Source organism: Ictalurus furcatus, chromosome 2 (assembly GCF_023375685.1).
Source record: "Ictalurus furcatus strain D&B chromosome 2, Billie_1.0, whole genome shotgun sequence".
Classification (NCBI taxonomy): domain Eukaryota; kingdom Metazoa; phylum Chordata; class Actinopteri; order Siluriformes; family Ictaluridae; genus Ictalurus; species Ictalurus furcatus.
In genome coordinates, this window is record NC_071256.1 from 25,048,230 (window position 1) to 25,071,960 (window position 23,731).

A 23,731-nucleotide genomic window follows, 5' to 3' on the forward strand; every position below is an offset into this window, starting at 1 on the left:
TCTCCCCATCTAAGTCCCTGTAGTTTTCTAACTCTTCTGGCCTTTTCATGAGTCTTGAGGATCAGTTTTGTGTCTGAATAAGGATTATTCACACGTAAATACACAGGAAATATTTTATTCACAGGTTTAACATTGTTTCTCAAGCACTCCAGGAGACCTGACATATTCTAAATAAGCAAGTATAAAAGCATCAGTCTTTCCAGGGAGTGTTTGACAGCTTCCTAACACGCTGTCATGACACACATGAGTCACGACTGCAGAAGGAAGATTTTTTTTTAATAGGCATGCAAAATATGTTTGTGGTCAGCTAGGGACACGTTTGGCTACGGATATAAAGTCGTAGTAGTATTGGGATCCAATTCAGATCCAAGTTAAATGAAGAGGGTTATTGTAACGTGTTTTTAGTTGTGAAATCCTTCGAGGATTCTGTCTTACTGTGTGTATGCTTGTTCTTTACTAGGCCGGAGGAGACGACGAGCCCGTCGGCCACCCTCTCCCGTCCTGGAGCAGAAAGAGATCCCTCCCCTGGAGCTGCCGAAGTCCTCCGAGGACCTCCTCATCCCCCCTGAGCAGCTCCTGAATGCTTCGGCCGTGTATGAGGTGCTGCGCACTTTCAGCACAGTGTTGCGTCTCTCGCCCTTCCGCTTTGAGGACTTTTGTGCAGCGGTGGCGGGCCAGGAGCAGTGCGCGCTGCTGGCCGAGACACACATAGCGTTGCTCAAGGCCATCCTGCGTGAGGAGGACTCGTCCAACACCACGTTCGGGCCGGCTGACCTTAAGGACAGCGTCAATTCTACTCTGTACTTTGTGGATGGCATGACGTGGCCCGAGGTGGTGCGAGCGTACTGCGAGAGTGAAGCCGAGTACGGCGGCGCTGCACTCGAGCACCTGGAGGCTGAGGAGTACCCGTACGGGCCGCTGGAGAGCAAGGTGAAGGTGCTGCAGTTCCTTGTGGACCGCTTTCTCACCACGAACATGGCGCGCGAAGAGCTGATGAGCGAAGGAGCCGTGCAGTACGACGACCACTGCCGTGCGTGCCACCGCCTCGGTGACCTGCTCTGTTGCGAAACGTGCTCAGCCGTCTACCACCTGGAGTGCGTTCGGCCACCTCTGGAGGCCGTGCCTGAAGATGAGTGGCAGTGTGAGATATGTGTAGCACATCGCGTGCCCGGCGTCAGCGACTGTGTCACAGAGGCCCAGAGGAGCCGCCCGTACCTGCGGCAGGAGCCCATCGGCTACGACCGGCACCAGCGGAAGTACTGGTTCCTCAATCGCAGGGTTATTGTGTGAGTTTTACACCTCCTTATAATTTGAATAAACAATTGCAGGGTATTAATCACAGTAGGAGAACTTCATATGTGGAATAATATGAGAATCTCACACATTTTGCGGTATTCCACATTTTTGGATAGAACACGAATAATTATCGCTAGCACTAGAGTCACGTGCACCTCCAGTCATGTTGGATTATGTTAAAGCTACAGTCAGTGATTTTTAGCAAAAAGTCGATAAAGCTAGCTGTTTTGAAACTCAACATTTCAACATATACAGCCAAACCTTTCACACAGATCTAGGCTAGAACCTCAGGAAACTTTCTGACAGCCAACATGATTGACAGACTGTCTCTTGGTTCTGATCGGTTGGTCCACAGAAATTGCAAGTCCTTTTTAATAAATAAATAAATAAATCCTCATGTATTCCGACTTAAAAATTCTAGTTTGAACTACCTCTGTTTAGACATTACAACAGCTTCAGTCTACAATCTCAGAAAAGTACGTTGAGGTTTAATTGGGTTTGAAAAATCAGTCCCTCAGTTATAAAGATTTTTTTGTTTGAAAAGGTTTTCCAAACTTGGTTCCAAGTTGAATTAAAATGGAGCTCTCATCTAGAGATTTCATGAGGTCTGGGATTTCCTTCACCAACAAGGAGACATGCAATGCAGCCTTTAGGCTTTGCCAAAATAACAGAGGAACCTCCTCAATGGTAGTGTTCTTCAGCAAATGCCTAGAGGTCTGTTAGATAAGAAACTTTAGGTCCTGAGTGAGCACATCATGTTTTTATTAGGTTTAATACACCTGATTCGACTTAGGAATCAATGCTGAACCCAGATTAATCTATTATTTAATATATTTTTGTTTAGTTTCGCCAGGTGTTTAGTATGAAAGGAGACTCATCAGGTGCTGTATGTAGTATTTGCCGTCAGTGAGCCGACTGCTGGTGTATCTCGCACATGTGGGTGGATTTTTTGAACAAGCAGCTTCTTGTAGTACCGTGTTACACCAAATGATGTTTAACGGAGATCACCTGTTGGGCCTAGACGAATAATAATTCTCCCGTACCCGTATCATTTTGAACGGGAAAACCATTCTTATTGCTTAATAGCTTGGTGATGTTTGTGTAGAACGGCAGCAGGATAACAGTATTGTTTAGGGCTGCAACTAACGATTATTTTGATAATGGATTAATCTGTCGATTATTTCTTGGATTAGTTGGATTAAAAGGCCAGTTTTTATTTTCTGTATATTTTTTTGAACGTGTTATTTCACATTCTTCCTAGTGTTGTCCTTCAAACATTGTGCAAATTGCAGGCTATGAAAAAAGTTATTAGACGTCACAGACCCGACTAATCCATAATGAAATTCGTTGTCGATTATTTTAATTATCGATTAGTTGTTGCAGTCCTAGTATTGTTTAAGTTGTTTTTCTCAAAAGCTTTGACTTGTGTGTTTGAAATGCAGTATTTACTTTTGAATGTTGTACCAGCATTTGTTCATCTGCATTTTGGATTAAGAGTGAAATTATCCCTGCCACTTCAACCGTTTCTTTTTTCTTTTTTTCTAGTGACATGAGAAACTCTGTTTACTTTCGGTTATGAAAACCCTTAACACATTTCTTAACGCGTGCAAGATATATGCAGACATTCTAATTACAGAGCTGCTTTAATGGAGGTGTATCTTTTGTTACAAAATTCAAAAGCCTTCTAATGGAAGTAGGCATGGAAAAGAAGCTTTTTGTGATTTTAAGAAGTCTGCTTTATTTAAAATACTTTAACTCGCCTTTTGTTTTAGATGAAAAAAGATGCAAAAAAAAATATATCCGTCATTATATTTAAGGAGTTCTGCGTTCTATAGGATCCAATGGCACAATTGCTCAAAACCAATCTTAGATCCAGGATTTCTGTTCCCGTGGAGTGTCCTGATATAATCTAAGTTGCATGGATTAACTGAAGCTCTGTCTGTCTTTCGGTATCAGCGAGGAGGATGGTGAGGAGGAAGGGAAGAAGATCTGGTACTACAGCACCAAAGTGCAGCTGGGGGAGCTTATCGAGGTCCTGGATAAGGAATTCTGGGAGAATGACCTCTGTGCTATGCTGGAGGAGCTGAGGGAGGAGATCCACACACACATGGACATCACGGAGGACCTGACCAACAAGGCTCGCGGCAACAACAAGGCCTACCTCACTGTCGCCAACGGTAAGCAACAAGATAATCAGCGATGCACGGCGCGAAGTGCTCTTTTAGTTATTCTTTATGCTTTCAAGAACATCTGCAAGATACAGCTGTTTAATGATTTTTATCGTTTTATGGGAAAATAGTGGGGGTTGCATCTCTATGAAGGGGCAGTGCTGGTTTAGCGGGTAAGGCTCTGGGTCGGAAGGTCAGGGGTTCAAGCCCCAGCACTGCCAAACTGCTACTGTTGGGCCCTTGAGCAAGGCCCTTAACCCTCTCAGCTCCAGGGGCGCTGCGCTCTGAGGGGGGGTTGTAAAAAAAAAAAAACAAATTTGTCTCTGCGTTTTGGAACTGAAAATGATGCTTTCTGAAACTAACCCCCAGGGTAGAAAATCACCCTGACACCAGGCAACCAACCCACTGCGGTATTGTGTGTGATAAATGTGCTGTAGGACTACGTTTATCATGACTCCTGGCTGCTGGTCCAGTTGTTACTAGTTACTAGTTGTATCTAGTTGTTACAGTAGTGGTCTGTAATTAAAGATTTGATAATGTTGATTTTGGTTTGTTTTATTATTATACCCTCACGTGGCTGGATATGAAACACACTATACCTGTACAGTATGGATTGTTGGATACACACTGTTAACAGAGATCTTGGATAAAGACCCAAATGTAACTCTCAGCAATAGTTTCACCTCATCACCAGGCCACACACAGACATCCTCACGTTTGTTGTCTTTGCTTTAGAACTTTTGCCCAACACTGTCCAGGATAAAACAGTTACAGAACATGGATGAATGAATGCTTTTGACTATGTTGGTGTGGGTATTTTGGGTTTTTCTTCATCTCTCCCTGTCAATACTCGTGCACTTAATGACTACGTTTACATGGACCGCAGTAATGTAATTATTGACCTTATTCTGAATAAGACAATATTGTGATTTAAGATGAGTCGCTTTTAGAATACTCCTTTCATGTTCCCGTTTTACATGTTATAGAACATAGATCAATTAACAGTACACGTCATTACGTCCCCACGCCCCGCCGTCTGACGTTCCCTCCAGAATTTCACGTATCATCATACAGTTCGTCTTCGTTATGGTACTGTATACAGTTTTGGGTGTTTCATTTTTAATTCCACGAAAGCTTCAAGTGCAGTTAATTATTTGTCATACTATACGTACAAATAGACGACTGCTTGAAGCCGTGGGCTGCCTCCGAAACCGTGTACTTACCTACTATATAGTAGCTGAAGTACATGTATTTCTCCTACTATATAACAGTATGTGGTTTCGAACGCAGACGTGCTCTCTTGTTTGTCGTCAAACGGTTGAGCACTGCCGTGTGTGTACGTGTCCTGTGCGGTGAAAATTGCCACACAATGTTAATAGTGTGATTGTGTGTACAAGCACAGTAAAGCACTCGTGCACGTCACAGAGAGCAGCGCTAAATGTTTCCAGCCGTTACATGAAGTATGCATAACTAAAATTGCTCATGCTAAGGGGATTTGTTTTGTGATGCATTTGATATCGTAAACAAGTGTTTCATTACAAACCCCCAGAAGGACTTTCTTACTCCAGAGGCACAGAAGAGGCAGGGCGAGAGGTGGAAGTGTTTGAGGTTAGAAATACTCCGGAGATGCCTGTGACAACATGCGTGCGTTTGTGAGCGTGTGTGTGTGTCTGTGATAAGCCGACGCTGAAGTGCTTTTTAAAGACACGTCGTCAGCCAACAGCTCCGCGTTTTTCTTTTAGTCACCGGTGACAGCGAGCGATTTCGAGTGACACGAGCGCACCAGTGCATGCGAGCTCTGTTTTGTTTCACGATCTTTTATCTGTCAAGCTCCAACCGGTAACACAAACCCAGCATCGTGGGGCGAAACGGCGTATAGACGTGCAGGGAGAAAGTCTTGGAGAAGACGTTTGACAATACCTTGTGCGGGGTGTCTGCTCTTGGCATGAACAGAAACTTGTAGCGAAAGTAAGAGACGACTGAAAAGGCTGCTTAGGAAGCTAGAGCATATTCAGACAGGCATTACTGATTTTAATCTTTGTCATAATGTCTTGCAAGTTGACACGAGAGTAAAACCATTTCGACATTATTTCAAGAAAAAATGTAGTATTTAGTAAACAAACCTGAATTCCTCAACCCAGAGTTATATATGAGAGGATTGGGATTAACCTTAACTCCAAGATTGAGTTAAAAGACCTCTAGAGTAAACCACAGACACCATGTAGATGGCGTCAGAATCCTGTTGTCTTAGCACAGGCACTCATTAAATATTTTTATAGCATTCCTTAAATATTATTACAGCACACAAGACAAGTCAAGTATAGCTAGAAATAATAAAAAAAAAAAAAGCTCCTTCTGCAGAAGTTATTAGTCCAAACAGTGAGTCTTTATGACACTGAAGCAGCTTGGGTTTTTGTATTCGGTTAATGCTTTAGATTTTTGCTCTTGAGCGATTGAATCCTTCGGTGTCTTGTGTCAGCCTGTCACATAAGAAGCCCCAAGAAGTTTCCGTTCCCTGCTTACCTGTTAGTTTTGTCTTTTATATTCTTTAGTAGCTGACATTTCCTTCTGACGGTGTTTTGAAACAACGAGAGTCCGGCAGTGCAGAAGACAGAAGTGTAGTTTTGTAACTTTCATTGAACAGATAGTGTGTGTTCAGTCTTCCTTTCTGTCTTCTGAAGCCTTTTAAAGAGTCTTGAGACATTTAGACATTGCGTTTATTTACTAACGGCAGGCGTACACGAGACACCAGGAGAAATCTATAGAGAAATACATTTTTTGTTGCGGTTGAGCAAATTTAAAATAGGCGACTGTTGCAAAGTGCTGAGCCATGGGGTTGCAGAGAGCAAGGGAACTGTTTATGCTTTTGGCTCCAAGTGTCGTGTAATGACAGATGGGCCGTGCGGCCGATCAGAAAGTAACTATAAAATGTCATTTTGCAGTGCCGGAGCACTATGGGAAATTTAGCTGCGCTCACATTCACGTCGAAAGGCCGTGGGTCTCTCAAATCGACAAAAAGCGCAAAATAAGAAGACTAATAATTCTAAGTCATTTTACCTACCTTTTTAATAAGCTGTTAAGAAGCGCTATGTTTGCTTTGCCAGCAGATTTGGCCCACATCAGCTGTAATGTTCACCGTCAGGTTTATTTTGTACATTTTGTTCTCTGGTTTGTTGCATAAGTTTACATAACTGAACATTTTTATAAATCCACTCTAGATATAATGGAAATTGCAAATTGATGATGCCGTGTGTACCAGTGTACCATTGGGGCACATTTTCTCCAATCTATTTATAGCCATAATGGCTTGAAAGCAGCCTTGTCTGTATGATGGGAAACTCATCCTGTAGAGGGTCGGCTGAGAGACGCTACAACAAAAGACGGATAGCGTTGGTCATCATTTTGTAAGCTTCTCAGCTTGTATACTTTATCTAGGACCCTGATAATAGAGTGCTCCTTTTTTGCTTACTATAAAACAGCAACGCGGAAGGTTTTACCAACACAGATGGATGGGATATTCAGTGCAGTTGTTTTCCCTTATCCTGTGATTGGTGTTCAGCCTGGAAGAAAGGAGAAGCATCTGGTACTGTAGTACAGGATTGCTGATTGATGTGATTGAGGTGTGCGGCTCTAATAGTGCTTCAAAATCCAGCAGTGCTTCAAAATCCGTTTATCCGCTTGTGTCTAAGGCTAAATTGAATCCGCCATCCATTATACACAGCTTGTTTGGTTTACTTCCTGCAGTTGAGTCGATTCAGTGTCGAATCGCGTTCTCACAGCATTCAAACCGCTCATGCTGAACACACGCTACATGATTTTAGTCCTGGTTTCCCAGGCGCAGACTAATTTTGGGCTCTTGTAGTACGAGCTGTTTGAGATGCTCGTAAAAGTTTCAGAGAAGTAATGCATAATAATAATAATGCATGTCATGTCCACGTGGTTGTTAGGAACAGCGATACACAGTAGAATAAAGTAGCTGTGCTTTTTCTCTCTGCTCTGAGAAGTTCATTTCTCTTCGCAGGATAGACAGACAATCCTCCAGCTGTTCCATCCATTTTCCATAATGCTTCTCCTACACAGAGTCTCGGCGAGCCTGGAGCCTATCCCAGGGAACTCGGGGCACAGCGCTAGGGACACTCTGAGGTGCCAACCCATCACAGGGCACAATCGCACGCACGTTCCCATGCCTATTCGTACGATCCAGACAGTTTAGAGATGCCCATCAGCCTAAATCGCATATATTTTGGACGGGGGAGGAAACCTTAGTACCTGGAGGAAACCCCCTGAGCACGGGGTGAAGGTGCAAACTCTGTGCACACAGCATGGAGGTGGGATTCAAACCCCCAACCCCAAATGTGCGAGGCAAACATGCTACCCACTAAGCCACCGTACCCCTCTCCAACCAATCCTTCCACTGTGTTTTTATTTTTAAACGTTATATTCTTGTTTCCGTACAAAACAGTGCAGAAACAATCACCACAGCCAGTTGCTCAGACTCCAGCTCGACCGAGTCACATGATTTTAGGGATCAGGTTTGCTTTGTCTGTAGATCTCCAGGTGAATGATTGCTTGTGCATTGTGCACACTTCTGATACACCTCCACAGAGCAGATCGTACAGTTGTGTCGTTCGATCACTACAGCAGTTCTACAATACAGACTTTGAAGGTTGTGTAGTATCCAATAGGCATTAAGGTTCGCATGTTTTCAGTTTTTGCTCCACACCCGAGTGCAATTGCTGTGACTGTACCTGGCGAAATGAACTGCACCAATGGGTAAAGCGTCAGTTTGCAAAGTGTTTTAGTCTCCCTTTATATCTGGGATAGAAAGTGTGATTAAAAAGTAACAAAGCCTGTAGTCTGGATAAGTCTCTTATTTGTGCGTGACACAAAGATCTGTTGATGCGTACATTCAAAATGTCAAAACCCGGGCCTGTTTAGACAGGCACATGTTTCATCCATGTACCTATATAACTGTGCAGAAGAAAAACAAAGATTGACTAGCGGTGCAACAAAAACACGAGTTCTTGTTGGAAAAGCTTTTAGAATATAGCGTGCTTTGTCCAGAGCAATGGGCATCCCAACAAAAATGGTGGGTTTTTTATTTATTTATTTATTTATTTATTTCCCCATCCAGATGAGATTTTGGAAAGGCAGAAGGCTCATCAGGAGGAACTCGATGAAGCGAAGCGGAAATCTGCCGAGAAGGACAGCCTTGGGTCAAAGGTCAATGAAGGTTCTGAGGGTGATAACCCAGCCTCATCTATTGCCGATTTGTCTTCGCCACGACCGGACTCTGAAGATGGGAATTCGGCCAGTGACAAGCTTGCTGCTGATGGTAAGGCCAATTGTTGCATTTTTCAGTGCTTTTCAATGTGATACTCATGGTGCAGGACCTCACCTCTAGTTTAAACGGTGAGATAAAATGGAACCTGGCTGATTCGGTCTGTGAGGTGAGCTGGACTGGATGTTTGTGTGTTGTGCCTGTTCCATAGCCCCAGCTCCTTCTGCTAGTGAAGAGAGTAATGGTGCTTCTGGGCGCCCTCAGGCCGACTCATCTGGCCCCTCTAAAGCCGACCCTCCATCCTTATCTGCAGCAGAGGACCCTGGGGAACGGGTGCATAAGGAATGGGCAGGTACAGAGGCGTGATCCCGGAAGTCATTTGATTGTCGTTGTGCCACATTGCAAATTGATTGTGCTTTTATGAGCTTAGATTACCCTCCGTTTCCTCCTGTGAGACTTTACTAGTGTTGTTTCCAGCTTCTCATTTGACTCAAGCATTTGGGCTGCTGCTGTGTGTATCCTGCCTTTTATTTAATCCATCGTCATACTTGCTTGTACTCCGAAGGATATCCATATTGCTTGGTTTCATTTTCTCATAGCCTTTCTTCTCATGTTTTTTTATGAAGCACTTTGTGGGCACTCCTGTCTCACTAAGTACAAGACAGTAAGAAGCTTCAGTTTGGCCTGCTTCCTGATCTGCTTCTTGCTTGCATGATTCTGTCAATCTCTACTCCATTTATTTGGCACAGTGCATTCTGGCTGCATGCATTGCTTAAGCCTCATGGCATGGGATTTGGCACTCATAGAGCACTTTTAGGCCAAGGCTAGCATCACTGTTGCACTAACCCTATTCCAGCCAGGCTGAGAGCTGAGATCCACTGGTCCTGTGGGACGGGGGAAAAAAGCCCTTTCTGGTGCAGTAGAGACTCGGCTCCTCCCAGCTACCTCTGCTCGACAATAGTGCCATAGAGAAGCACTGGCCTGGTGCCATCTTCGCTGTTAGCTTTGACAGAGATTCACTGGCATGCTTTCCTCCCTGCAAGTGCATAGCTTGGGATGGGCTCATGTATTTGGTGTAGATTGTGTTCCTTTTGTTTAATGCGTCACTGGAGGCTGACTTAAATATGTGTGATTACATTCTCTTTCATGCATGACCGAGTCTTAAAATAGCACATACACTCTTCCTATGTAAATCATGATTCAAGAAAACTGCATAAAAAGGCTTGTAATGATGTGTATGTAATATATAACTCTTTTCCAGTAATCTATTAGCCTTTGTTTATTTAGTATTGCCAGCAATGCTGAAATATATATATTTTAGCTTTTTAAATATCCCTTTAACAGAAACAGTTTGATGTGATCTACCAAAGCAAAGATTCATGTATGCATAAGGGAAAAGGATTGTGCTCTGTTTTGTGTGTGCTAGAAAAAAGCTCGGAGTCGGGTTGCGGAGGCAACGGCGAGCCCGTCCTGGAGAGCGAGCCACCGCAGATTGCTGATGAGAACAGCTGCAGCAGTCACTTCTCAGTTTCCGACTGCTTGAGGGCTCCTGAGGAGCCTGACCTCGCAGACCGCTCTTCTCAGTCCTCTCTTAACAGCCAGGACGATGCCGGTACACATGCAGCGGGACACAGACAAAACACGTGTTACGCACACTGGCATCCAAATGAGCATTGAGATTTCCTAAGCAGTAGTCACATATGTACCACATAAATTATGCAGCAGAAATCTTGAGTTCATGAAGCTGTTTTTATATTACGAGTTATCAAGAACTCTGCTAAATGCATTAATTAAGATGAAAATTTATTTCTTTGAAACTACTCGACATGTTTGTGTAATTGTAATATATCTGAATTAGGGGTGTTACAGTGTACTGGTGTGATCAGATTTCTTTCTTATGTAAAACTAAATAGTCTCATTTCGCAGTAAATGTCTTTTTGCAATTTATTGTTGTTACAATTTATGGCCTACTCTCAAATTTCAAAGTTATGATAAGGTCCAGTAACTCGCCAACATTTAACTAAACTGAAATGGGCCAGTTCCAGTTCCCCAAACCTAATTAGTTTATCCCAGAATTTTTCTTTTTTTAAAAAAATAAATAAACAAACATAAAGACTAGCTGGAAGTTCTTCTGTACACAAATCCACATACAATACAAACAAGCAGTATTGCTTTGTTTTGTAGGTTTTTTAAAATAATAATAATAATAATAATAATAATTAATTTGTTTAACACTTGGGTCCAAGGTGACTCACACTTGAGACTAAATCCAAACACAGAGCTGAACACTTAAGGTTTCAGGACTGTTCTTTGCACTTTAGAGCATTTAACCAGTGAGCTGCTACTGCCCTTATTTTATGCTGAAGATTTATTTATTTACTTGCATTTTATTGTTAAGTTGTGAGGGTTTTCCATCCAGTCCAATGGCCTTCATCCTCTTCACTTACTTGAGAAGTGTTTTCATTTCACCAATAGGACAAAGATCATTCTGACTTGTTGACACTGGGCAAAGACGAATAACCAGTAAAGCATTCTCACACAGGATCTGGTTATGGTGACCAGATAAAAACTGCATGTATTTGCTTTTGCATCAGCATCAGTGGGTTGTTGCTCTGGCCCAGTGTTTTATATTCAGTCGAGGGCAACTATGTTATGAGCAGTCTGAGTAGTCTAGGTGCCCTGTGTTTGACCCACATTTCCTCCAATGAATTTCTTCCTCAGTAATCAAGTGGCATGTATGTTTGCCTTTTTTTATTATTTATTTTTTTATATAAATTTGAGTTAGTCATTTAAATCCTCCACCTCTGCTTTTTAATCTGGCTTGATAACTGGACGTACTGTTTGTCAAAGCTGACATCATTTAATTTAAAATTAGTTGTTTCCACAATATTTGACTAGTGTGTATGTGGCAGGTGAGGGTAAAGGAAATGGCGACGGTGGAAAGACTGGATCGGCGACACGCATGGTGACACGTCTCCGAAACCCGGACAGCAAGTTAAGCCAGCGCAAGGTCATGCAGGACAAGGATGCCAGCTCACAGGACAGCAAAGCACTTAAAGAGGTAAAATCATTGAGTTTATCTTCTGGCACAGAAAGTGCACATTACTTACAGCAGACAGTAAAACCAACAAGACCCAAAGAGACATGTATAGAATTGCAAAGCAGTGTTTTAAAACTTTTATTTATACTTTATTTACTCTCAACGTTTCTTATACAGTTAAGTATATTTCAGGAAATTTCACACCATTAATCTGTCTACACATAAATGATCGGATACTTGTCTGTGTGTGTGTGTGATTCTTTCCATAGACTCCTCTGCTGTCCAGCTTGGTCAGGAAAGATCTAGGCCTGAAGACCGGCTCCAGCAGCGGCTTCTTCAAGCTTGGCCAAGAGGGCAAATTCCGCGTCTACCACAACCAGTACAGCACAAATGCTCTGGCACTTAACAAACACCAGCACCGCGAGGACCATGACAAGCGACGGCACCTCTCCCACAAGTTCTGTATGACGCCTGCCGGCGAGTTCAAGTGGAATGGCTCAGTGCACGGCTCGAAAATGTTGACTGTGTCCACGCTGAGGCTTACCATCATCCAGCTGGAGAACAACATCCCTGCACCTTTCCTGCATCCCAACTGGGCATCACACAGGTAGCACAGCTAAACATGTGTCCTCTCAGAACTAACAAAAACTAAAAAAAATTTCTAATAAGTGGTCAGGAAAAAAAAGTGTCAACTTTTTGGCGTGTTTCTCAACTCCAGTACCAGGGGAAACTCCCAGGTTCTCATACAAGTGCAGGCATTTCTGCAAATGATCTGAAACTGCGGTATTGACAATTCATTCTGTCTAAATGGAGCCTATGATGTATAGACACTGGGTTTTATGGTTCTGTTTATAATGATAATGAGTCTTTATTGATCACATATACATATGCACAGTGAAATTCTTTTCTTCGCATACCCCAACATATCAGGAAGCTGGGGTCAGAGCACAGGGTCAGACATGATACAGTGCCCCTGGAGCAGAGAGAGTTAAGGGCCTTGCTCAAGGGCCCAACAGTGGCAGCTTGGCAGTGCTGGGGCTTGAACCCCCGACCTTCCGAAATGTAACCCAGAGCCTTAACCACAAAGCCACCACTGCCCCTTTTATAAAAGTTGTGATGTTGTTTTTGATTATTGTTGTTACTGTAATCATCATTATTATTAATTTATTACAATCACACACAGGTGACATGTAGTGCATGTAATGGGAGCATAGTTCCAGACAGAATCTCTGCAGCGTAGCATTCAGAGCGTCTCTCTTTCTACAATGCTATTTTTTTTTTTTCTTTTCTTCTGCTGCAGGTCCAACTGGATAAAGGCTGTCCAGATGTGCAGCAAAGCGAGAGAATTTGCCCTGGCATTGGCCATCCTGGAGTGTGCAATCAAACCAGTGGTCATGCTCCCAGTGTGGAAGGATTCTCTCGGTCACACAAGGTCAGCAGACCAGTGCTTGTTACCTTTGAAACATAGATGAATTCAAAATTAGCTCATGAACTTGTTTTTGCACCCTGTCTTAATCTTCAATCCAAAATGCCTTAAACTGGACATCAACTGATATGTTGTACAGAAATCATTTTGTAGTGCATGTTCGTAATTTCCTGAAGCATTTCTTTAATGAGGAACTCACTATGAATTGTAGTCCTGTGCTAATAATTTCCTTTCAGCACTTGTCGTTCCCCCAGGCTACAGACTGAGGTAGTGTTTAAGGTCAGACAATGCTGATTAAGCAAGTTGCAGAGTCATCTTTCTCTTTTTATTCCCAATTCATTAGGTCCTTTCTCTTTTTCCTCCTCTCTTAGGCTCCATCGAATGACCGCTATGGAGCGGGAGGAGAAGGAGAAGGTGAAAAAGAGAGAGAAGAAGCTGGAGGATGAAGAGACGATGCAGCAGGCGACATGGGTGAAATACACTTTCCCCATTAAGCACCAGGTAATTTTCTCTGTGGTATTATGGTTGTCAAATATTGTGCATGTTTTGTAGGAACGAAAGAAATTGTAAGCTCCAGTAAAATAAAACATCTTGGCATGCTCCAGGAAATGACTCCAACTCCAAGGGGCTCTTTTTCTCCACATGTGTTTTAAGTCTGTGCGCGCAGTGTAAATATTCGCGTTTTTAATATTCTTTAAGATTCATTCAGTCGTTTGTTTGTTTATTTGACAAGCACTATTGTAATCAAGTCTGTTTTTGTTACTGTAAGATGCGAAACCTTACCAGTTTTTTTTCTATATGTCCTGTTTTATTTTGCACCAGGTGTGGAAACAGAAGGGCGAGGAGTACAGAGTGACTGGTTATGGTGGCTGGAGCTGGGTCAGCAAGACCCATGTCCCACGCTTTGTCCCTCGATTACCCGGAAACACAAACGTCAACTATCGAAAAGCACTTGAAGGTATGCATTTTTGTGTCCATGTCCACTGCACGTTTATTTACACTTTCCCGTCACACTTGAGTTCACTTTAGTACAGTGCTGTTTCTCTTTTTTCTTTTTTCCTATAGGAACATATTAGTACGCATTGTCGCACTTTACTTTTTACTGCACACCTCATACCTTCTTGTGTTCGTTTACACTCACCGTCCCCTTTATTAGGAACACCTGCTCATTCATGCATTATCTAATCAGCAGCGGGCCAACACATAAAATCATGTGGATACAGGCCAGGAGCTTCAGTGAATGTTCATATCAAACATCCGAATGTGAGGAAAGTGTGTGATCTCACACGGCTCTACAGTTGCGACCATTTCACTCGCATTTGCGACTGAAAAGTACTTTGTGCAACTGTGAAAAAATATATATTCGCAACGATGCGAGTGACCTGTTCAAAGTTGTTTAATACAACAAAACTTCAACCATACTCCTAAATTTTTGACTGTGCTCCTAAAGATTTTACCGTTGAGCCCTGTCTCATTGAGTTTGACCGTAGCATGGTTGTTGGTGCCAGACGATCTGGTTTGAATATTTCCTGATTCCTGTTCTTGGCTGACAGGAGTTGAAACCGATGTGCTCTTTTGCTGCTGTACCCAATCCTGCTCAGAGTTTGATGTGTTGTGTGCTATGAGAGTTGCATTTCTGCTCACCACATTTGTACGGTGGGGTTATTTGTGTTACCATTACCTTTCTGCCAGCTTAAATCAGTCTGGCCATTCTCCTCTAAGCTCTCATATCAACAAGGAGTTTCTGCCCACAGTACTACTTCTCACACACCATTCTGTTTAAACTCTAGAGACTGTTGTGCATGAAAATTGAAGATCTGCAGTTTCTGAAATGCTCAAATCAGCCCATCTAGCACCAACAATCATACCATGGATCAAGTTACTGAGATCACATTCCCCCTCCAATTCTGATGTTTGATGTGAACATTAATTGAAGCAATGATTTTATACATTGTGCTGCTGACACATGATTGGTCGATTGAATAATTGCATAAATGTCCTAATAAAGTGGACGGTGAGTGTATATTGTATTTGGTGCTTTATTATACTTTTTATGATTTTATACATATTCCTTTATATCGGTTGATATTTGATGCTCTTATGTTTTGTGCCTATTCTGTGCCTTATGTTGGATATTAGTAATGTACATGAGCCCCTTCTCAAGCATTTACATGTACATTTGTCCTTTTGTCTGCAAATGATAAATAAGACTTTGACAGTACAGTTTTAACTCGCATACATTTACTATAAATTCTAATATATGTAAAAGTCGCTTCATAAAGGCGTAAACTGCTTAGGCCGAGTTTAACTCGTCTCATACTTTGATTTGAAAAATCTTTTCCCTCTATTTTTTCATTGAACTGTTTGGTTTTGGGTTTTTTTCCTTGTTTTTTTAGCTGCTAATACTGGCAAGGATAGTCAGACATCCTGCCCAGAGAAATCCCAAAACCCAATCCCTGAAACCCCAAAGCAACACTCCTCTAGAGAGGCGCAAACACTCAAAGAGGAGGATGAACAAAAGGGAGAAAAGATGGAGGTAGATGAGAAGGCTGTGGCTAAGAGTGATGAGCTTAACAAAAATGAAGCCTCTGAAAAGATGGACACGAGCACCCCTGACATCACTGGCCCCAGTGAAGAAAAAGGTAATGATATGGAAACAAGTTCGTGACAGTGGAGCTTTCTAGTCTTTTGTATTGTGGGTATGCTATATAGAGATTATATAAAAATGTCGAAATATTATATTTTGACCCATATCACTCTAGTTAATATTTTCCCTGCATTTGTCTCATGTTTGCAGTTATTATGAAATGCACAGCCTCACCTTTGAAGAATGATCAGTGTGTGAAAGGGGAATCTATTGATTGCAAAGAGTCCAAAGTCAGTGCAGCAGTTCAGCCTCCAGTGTCATTTGAAGATGTAGTTAATGTCAGCCAGGGTTTTCAGCAGCGCACAGCTTACAAGAAGAAGGGCAAAGGATCAAAGTTGGATGGTCTTCTGGAGCGGCGGGTCAGGCAGTTCACATTGGAGGAAAGGCAGAGACTTGAGAAGCTGAAGCAAGTTGCTGCCTCGAAACCCGCCACTGAAAATGGGACAAAGGATCAGGAGAAGACCAGTCCATCTCTGAACCAAGAGCTTAAAACTGAAGGACCTTCTTTTCAAGCTACAAAAACTGTTCTTTCTAATAAGGCAGCAAACCCAATGGTGAAGGAAAAAGACCCTGTAGTACAAAAGCTTGAATTTGACCAAGATGAGCCAGTGATGCATGGTTCTTCGGAACAGACTGGAAATCTTGATGTCAGACTGGGGTCCAATGTAAAGACTGAAGCAGCTGCATCTCTTGCAGACAAAGAGCGGAAAGTAGCACCAGAACCAGAGCACAAAACAGGCAATGGCACATTAATAACCGACGCTGAGCTTAATGGAGGCTCTCGGAAAGATCTGGAAGGCAGCCTTAACTTAAACAGCAAAATGGCATGTCTGAAATTTGAGGGTACAGAGAAGAAGGATACAACCAAAAACAGTTCTTCCATGGGAGAGAATGGTATATTAAGTATAGAAACAAACTTGCCAGTGCATGTCAATGGCAGTGATGGTTCAATGGACTCTCCGTCCACTAATCTGACCAATAATATCAACTCGAAAGAAATGAAGCAGAGTGAAGAGGAGGAGACAAAAATGCTTCCCTCCAAGGATCCCATAAAATCGCTAATGAATGGTGACCTGATTCAAGGCAGCCAGAACGAGAAACTGCAGCCTAATGAAGAAACACAGATGGACAAGTCTGACTTGGAGTATCTGCCTTCTCAGAAGGTTGCCAGACTGGACAGCAACACTGAGGGCATAGCTGACTCTGCTATTAGTTCTACTCCCTCCCAACTTTCCCCAGGAGAAATTGTAAAGTCAGACGGGCTTAGTAGCAGTACCAAGGTATCACCAATGGAGACTGAAGAGGCCAAGTTGAAAACTCTCAGCCCGTCGCCTATTCTGTCAACTGAGGAGTCCAGCCTAAGCAGTGATGTTGCTGAGAATAGCACTAACAGTGGTAGTGGGGCCAAGACCATAATAACGGAAGTCACCACTACCACCACTACAACCACTACAGTGTCTACCGAGTCGCACGTTCTGGAAGCATCCAGCTTGCCTGATGGTACCACTACCAGTAAAGCTCCTTCAACATTGACATCAGCTGAACCGAAAGTGGAATCCAGCATGTCAGTCTCTACTCTTTCCACTACAACCACCACCAAAGTAACCAAGGTTACAAACCCAACCCTTGGAGCTAAAGTTACAGAGCAGAGCAAGACCATTGTCACAGCAACGTTTACTGATGCTAAATCAGCACCCTCAAGTACCTCTCTGACCTCAGTCACGCTGAGTAAGGAGTTCTCCACCAGAGACAGAGTGCGGTTATTGAAGTTCTCCCGCTGCAAGAAGACCCGGTCTGGTACGGCTCTGCCTTCGTATCGCAAGTTCGTAACAAAGAGCAGCAAGAAGAGCATTTTCGTGCTTCCCAATGATGACTTAAAGAAGCTTGCGAGGCGAGCAGGTATCCGTGAGGTGCCTGTCTTTAATTACAATGCCAAGCCAGCTGTAGACATCTGGCCCTATCCGTCCCCAAGGCCCACATTTGGAATCACATGGAGGTCTGTAACTATTAGTATGAGACATTTTTGCAATTCAGATTAGAATTAATGAACAATTTTTGGACTATTAGCTCACAAGTTCCAAACCCTGCTCTTGGAGAACCCCCTGTCCTGGGTCTTTTAGTGTTTTCCATGCTATAACACACCTAATTCAACTAGTCAGCAAATGAAAATCACTTCCTGAGTTGCAGTGGGTATGTTGGGAGCAGGGAAAACGCTAAATTGTGCAGGACAGGGGGTACTCCAGGAGCAGGATTGGGAACCTGTGTACTAGCCTATTAATCCAGTTGTTCTTGTACTTTCTTTGAACTGTCTTGAATCCTTTTCTTAAAATAGTCCCATTTCTCTTTTCACAGGTACCGGCTTCAGACAGTAAAGTCTTTGGCTGGAGTGAGTCTGATGTTACGCTTGCTTTGGGCATGCCTCAGGTGGGATGATATGTCAGTGAAGCCCTCTGCTGCTGTTGGAACTACACGCACAGGTGAGTTAACCTTATCATCAGTGTTTACTATAACCACAGAAGAACTAAAAAGTACTTCATTACTTTTATCTTCATCAACAGAAACATCTGACACTGAGATAACGACAACTGAGATTATTAAGCGAAGAGATGTGGGGCCTTATGGTATCCGCTCAGAGTATTGCATCAGGAAAATTATTTGCCCCCTTGGTGTGCCTGAGGCTCCCAAAGGTAAGGCAGCCTCAAAGTAAGATAGAAAATGCCTGCTGTCAATATTTTATTTTATTTATTTAAAAAAAATTTTCCTCAATTTGTCATCACTGAAATGCCCTTTTAACTACAAGTTGTTACTGATGCTTTTCTCCGTTTAAGTTGTAGTGTACACTTCATATACATAGCTTCTTATCTGCCTCCATTCAGAGACCCCCACACCCCAAAGAAAGGGTCTGCGCTCAAGTGCTCTACGACCAAAGAAACCAGAGCCCTCCAAGCAGACGGGGCCTGTTGTGATAGAGAACTGGGTGCCAGAGGAGGAGCTGGAACTGTGGGAGATACGAGCCTTTACTGAAAGGTGATGCTGTCTGCTGACGCTCTGAGAAACTCTGCTGATGCATTTGAAGACTTGACTTCTTGTCAAAAATCCTCTTGATGCTTTTATAGATATATTTGGATCTATTTTTTTTAAATAACAGTTTGTGCCACTCTGATGGCTTTTATTTTAATATTGGTTAATTATCACTCTGATTTTTCTACAGGGTTGAGAGGGAAAAGGCACAAGCAACAGACCCAACTAAGGTTAGTGTACAGAAGACCGCTGAGGAGGTCAAGGCCCAGTTGGAAGCTCAACTAAAGCAACAGAGATTGGCAGCCCAGCAGGTGGGAAATTAGACATGTTGATCTATTAAGTAATATTATTTTTTAAAAAATATTTTAAAGATTTTTTTAAATGAAACATTTTCATAGGGCCCTTGGTTAAAGTAGACTTTGCTGTCACATGCTTTGCTATTGTACTATTTTACTGCAGTAAAGCGTCTGGGAACAATTCTTCTACCGCTTCTTCTTCCATGGCAAAACACAGTTGGCAGCAAAAACTGTAATGTAAAAAAATAATAATAATAATAATAAAAAAAAGCCAAGAGAAGTCCCCCCCCTATTAGCCATTTTTTTGCATATATGCAAAAATATAAAAACACATTTTTGCATATATGTCCTGATCGATGTAAATATCATGTGCAAACCATTATGTTGAAAAATATATTAAAAGGATTTTTACTGGCCAAACTGTGGATGCCACAGACTAGTGAAGTTTTGGGGTGTTGACCATGTGGAATAAGATGAGTTATACTTTTTTTTTTTTTTTTTTTTTTTTAATTTTTTTTTTTATTATTTTTTTTTTTTAGTATTGTTCAGGTTCAGTGCACACTTTGGTTTCACTTATCTCCAGTTGGTCTGTCTGCTGCTTTAAAAGCTTTTTCAGATATAGGTCCTTTTTCTGAAACTGATAAAGATGCCATTCACAATTCAATCCAATCAAACCTGTGACAGACTAAGTTTTGTCTCATATTATGTATATATTGCTGATGAAGTTGAGTTGAGTGGCTAAATGACAGTAACCCGGCTGTGATGTTTTGTCGGGGTTTCTGAACAAGCTTCTGGATGATTACATTGTAGAAACGTTTGGAGCAGCAAAAAACTGGAGGAACCACAACCCAATCCAATGTGAGCAGCACACCTACCAGCACTGCATCTTCCACCCAGAAGGTGGTGGTAGGTTCTCTGACCAGTCCAGTCACCCCTGCGACAAAAGTGGTACTTGCCACCAAGTTAGGTACTCCGGTGCAATTTCAGCAGGGCAAGAACTTCCAGCAGTCCTTTGCCTCCTGGGTCAAGCAGGGCCAAAGCAATACAGGTCAGTGATTTATGAAGTTATGGGGGAAAAGTGGTGATGCGTCATTATTAAGCTTCTGTTAATTGATAGTTGAACACAGACATCGATGTTTGCTTGTTTGGCAGGTCACACATTGATTGAACCTTTTTATTTAGATTTTTGGTGTGGGTTTTTTTTTATTCCGCATACAGAGAATTTATGTGATTTGGATTTATATTTTTTTTTTTCTGTCCATTTTGTTTTGTATTTAAATGCATGGATGCTGTCAAAACCGTTTGAAATGGTAGAATGCATATGTTCTAAATCAGTGGTGCCCACTTATCCAGTATCGGTATACATGGAGAATGAGCTAAAATAATTGCTTGAGAAAATGGCAAACAAAAATATCCTTTTACCTAGCCGAAATAAACTTCAAACATTCTAATGAGTTATGATGGATGTGTTAAATTTAATGATTGGATGGTTGTGGGCACCACTGCCACACACCAATTTAGCTGTGGCTGTTTTATGGAGGTGACCATTGGTCATGTGTCTTACAGCCTCCACTACTTCCGTTACCACAGTGGTGGCGAGTAGCGTCAGCACATCTGGGCAAACGTTCCAGATCGCTGCTGCATCAGGCTTGATGACTGGCAATGTCATCACCGCCAAACTGCCTCTGCCGGCCAACAGCAAGATAGTCACAGTGAACGTGCCAACCACGCAAGGAGGTAGGGCAGGCCTCTGCCCATACCGGCATGCTTTCTTTAATTAGGCCTGCCCGCACACAAACACAGCCATTTAAGCAGCTCATGTCAACCAAATGATGATGCAGCAGGGGGTTTGGTCATTGTTTTTAGGCATCAGTTTAACCAAGGATCTGTTTTGCAAAAGTACTGCATGGTATTGTGATAAATTGGGAAAAATTAGCAAGACTTTCTGTAATAAATGTGAATTCAGTAGTGCCTTGTAGAAGTATGGCTGTTGAATTGTAATGTTGTTCAGATTGTAACTTTTTGTTTGCGTACTTTTGTGAAAATAGAAACTGTTGACTAAAAATAGTCATTTGCCAAGTTCTTATTGTCATTTTTGAAGAGGGAAAGATGATGCCATATTGTCAAAGTGTAAAATATATCCACTGAGTTTTATTTGAATTCTGGGCACATTTTTTTTTGCAGGTGTTGTCCAGGTGCAGCAGAAGGTTGTGGGCATCATTCCATCCAGTACAACAGCCACGGCTCAATCATACACCTCATTCCAGCCTCGTTTGGGCAGTGTCAACATCCGACCCAACACCAGCACCTCCACACAGCAGGTGTGCTCTACTTTATGCATTCCCCTGGATATGTTGTTAAAATCCCACTGTATTTTCCACAGTGCTCATGAAATTATTTAGTAATTAACAAAATAATCACTGTTGTTTGTAAAAGACATGTTGGCCTATGTTACTTACGATAAGAGTGAAGAGGATGAAATTCTAAGAGCTGTGAATTGGGTTTTTTTTGTTTTTGTTTTTTTTTTCCTTTTCTTTCTATAGGCCACCACTACTGGAACCCCTGTCCGGCCTGGGATGACGGTGGTCCGTTCGCCCCTCCAACAGGCCACAACTTTGGGCAAGACCATCATACGCACACCCCTGATGGTTCAACAAGGTATTATTCATTGTCCGCATTGTCCACTGAATAGTTGCATGCTACACCCATCAAGTTGCATGATCTTTTGGCATTGTGAGCCCTGTGTGTTGCTGTTGTGCTGTTTTTGCTAGTGTTTTCTAATTGTCTCGCAGGTCAGGGTCAGCAGGTGGTAACTCAGATCATCCGAGGAACGCCTGTATCAAAGGCTGTGAGCAGCGGTACCCCAACGCAGGTGGTGGGTTCTCCTCCGCGACCCTCCACTCCTGGACAGCCCCAGACTCCACAGACCCCCAGCAGCACCCGACCACAGCAAGGCCAAGTTAAACTCACCCTGGCTCAGCTAACGCAGCTCACACAAGGAGCACAGGTTTGTACATATTTGTGTGCTTATCCTTGTTTTTCTTCATTTATTTCACTTCATGGCATACCTTCGCTTTTACCTATGTCACTTTCCAATTCTTCAAGTTAGAATTTTACAGTTAAATTAAACTAAGACCAGTACCTATTAGGTACATATTCTATCTCTGTTCTTTTTTTTGTTTTGTTTTGTCTTATTTTGTTTTGTCTGTCAACTTAAAGACATGAAATTTCATGAAATGTAACAAAAATATGATGTTTCCTATTTTGATCACTTCTGACTCAAGCTCCATTATTTTATTTTGGCATTAACTTGTCCTGGGAGCAGGGCTGTGAAAAAACACATATAAATGCTTCTATCTAAAAAAAAATACACTTGTGAATCCCACATTAGTGAGACAACACTGAAAATCAGGCATTGCAAATATAGTTTTAGAGGGTAGGTAGTGATGGCCTGTTTACTGGTAGGCTATAAATGAGAAACCGAAGAAATCCTGTTTCTACCGCAGTAGTGAAAAACAAAATAACTGAAAAAAGGCAACTGATATATTTGTTACATAATACATAACTCATTACAAAAGTGTGGTTTTGTTGCTGTGGCTTTATAATTTTTTTAAAATTCATATTCATTCATATCATTGTTTTGCTTTTGTAGTTTTCCCGAATGCAGTGCACTTAAAGTAGCTTGCCTCGGCATAGAGTGTCAAGTAAAACTCCTTCAGACATATTAAACATCAACCAATATTCACCACTGAATAATTTAAAAAAACATTATGTTAACTTTATTGTTCATGTCAAGGTGTAAATTTGACACTACTGGTGACTCCTTTATTTCACATTTCCTATGACTCATTCAATCAATTCAAAAGGTGTTTGAACACAGGGGCATGACAACAGGAAAAAAAAAGGAACTGGAGTTCTTGCTGTGCTTTATATATTTGCCATGAGTACATTTTTCATTTAAAAGTGTACCCTTTGTATCAGATGCATTCAATTTATGCTAATAATAAGGTACCATCCTCAGTCAGACCTTCTAAAAAAATATTCGACTACCCAATGTCCCATTTTTGTTTCTTTGTGAAGTAACATAGCAAACATATTTGATGATTAACTCAGCTGAACTGTCTTTTCCTACGTCTCTATGAAGGGTGGGAATCCAGGTTTGACTGTGGTGATCCAGGGTCAGGGGCAGACCACAGGGCAGCTGCAGGTCATCCCACAGGGTGTGACTGTGATCCCAGGTCCTGGTCAGCAGCTCATGCAGGCAGCTATGCCAAATGGCCAGGTCCAGCGCTTCCTCTTCACTCCTATGCCACCAGCACCAGCTACTCCAGCTCCCGCTGTATCCGCACCCAGCACCTCAGCAACTCCTGCTGGCAGCAGCCCAGCTACCACCACCACCACCGCCGCGGTACCTACAATGCCAACGCGGCCAGGTAAGATATGCGATACGTCTATGAAGGTGGTTGTTCTTTTATATTATAGGAATTGGATTGAGAGAGATTGTGCTGTATTGATTCCTGAGGGAAATTGTTTTAAGGCCAGGTCAAGATAAATAA

At 42.3% G+C, this 23,731-nt stretch overlaps 1 protein-coding gene across 4 annotated transcripts in view; it reads left to right on the forward strand.

Moving 5' to 3' along the window:
* The window catches only part of bptf (bromodomain PHD finger transcription factor), a 36,088-nt gene that overhangs the window by 1,769 nt on the left and 10,588 nt on the right, over positions 1-23,731 (forward strand). For 2 of the 4 annotated variants that reach the window (XM_053610518.1, XM_053610511.1), the window contains exons 2-23: positions 461-1,286; positions 3,253-3,473; positions 8,599-8,799; positions 8,957-9,097; positions 10,172-10,357; positions 11,658-11,806; positions 12,055-12,392; positions 13,086-13,217; positions 13,583-13,712; positions 14,034-14,169; positions 15,608-15,853; positions 16,009-17,854; positions 18,211-18,335; positions 18,417-18,545; positions 18,735-18,885; positions 19,070-19,190; positions 19,986-20,223; positions 20,742-20,912; positions 21,360-21,496; positions 21,719-21,833; positions 21,968-22,182; positions 23,320-23,608. In XM_053610518.1, coding sequence (XP_053466493.1) covers positions 461-1,286; positions 3,253-3,473; positions 8,599-8,799; positions 8,957-9,097; positions 10,172-10,357; positions 11,658-11,806; positions 12,055-12,392; positions 13,086-13,217; positions 13,583-13,712; positions 14,034-14,169; positions 15,608-15,853; positions 16,009-17,854; positions 18,211-18,335; positions 18,417-18,545; positions 18,735-18,885; positions 19,070-19,190; positions 19,986-20,223; positions 20,742-20,912; positions 21,360-21,496; positions 21,719-21,833; positions 21,968-22,182; positions 23,320-23,608 — 6,243 coding nt within the window. The remainder of the gene's footprint in view (positions 1-460; positions 1,287-3,252; positions 3,474-8,598; positions 8,800-8,956; positions 9,098-10,171; positions 10,358-11,657; positions 11,807-12,054; positions 12,393-13,085; positions 13,218-13,582; positions 13,713-14,033; positions 14,170-15,607; positions 15,854-16,008; positions 17,855-18,210; positions 18,336-18,416; positions 18,546-18,734; positions 18,886-19,069; positions 19,191-19,985; positions 20,224-20,741; positions 20,913-21,359; positions 21,497-21,718; positions 21,834-21,967; positions 22,183-23,319; positions 23,609-23,731) is intronic. The other 2 variants (XM_053610537.1, XM_053610528.1) reach the window with 2 other exon arrangements.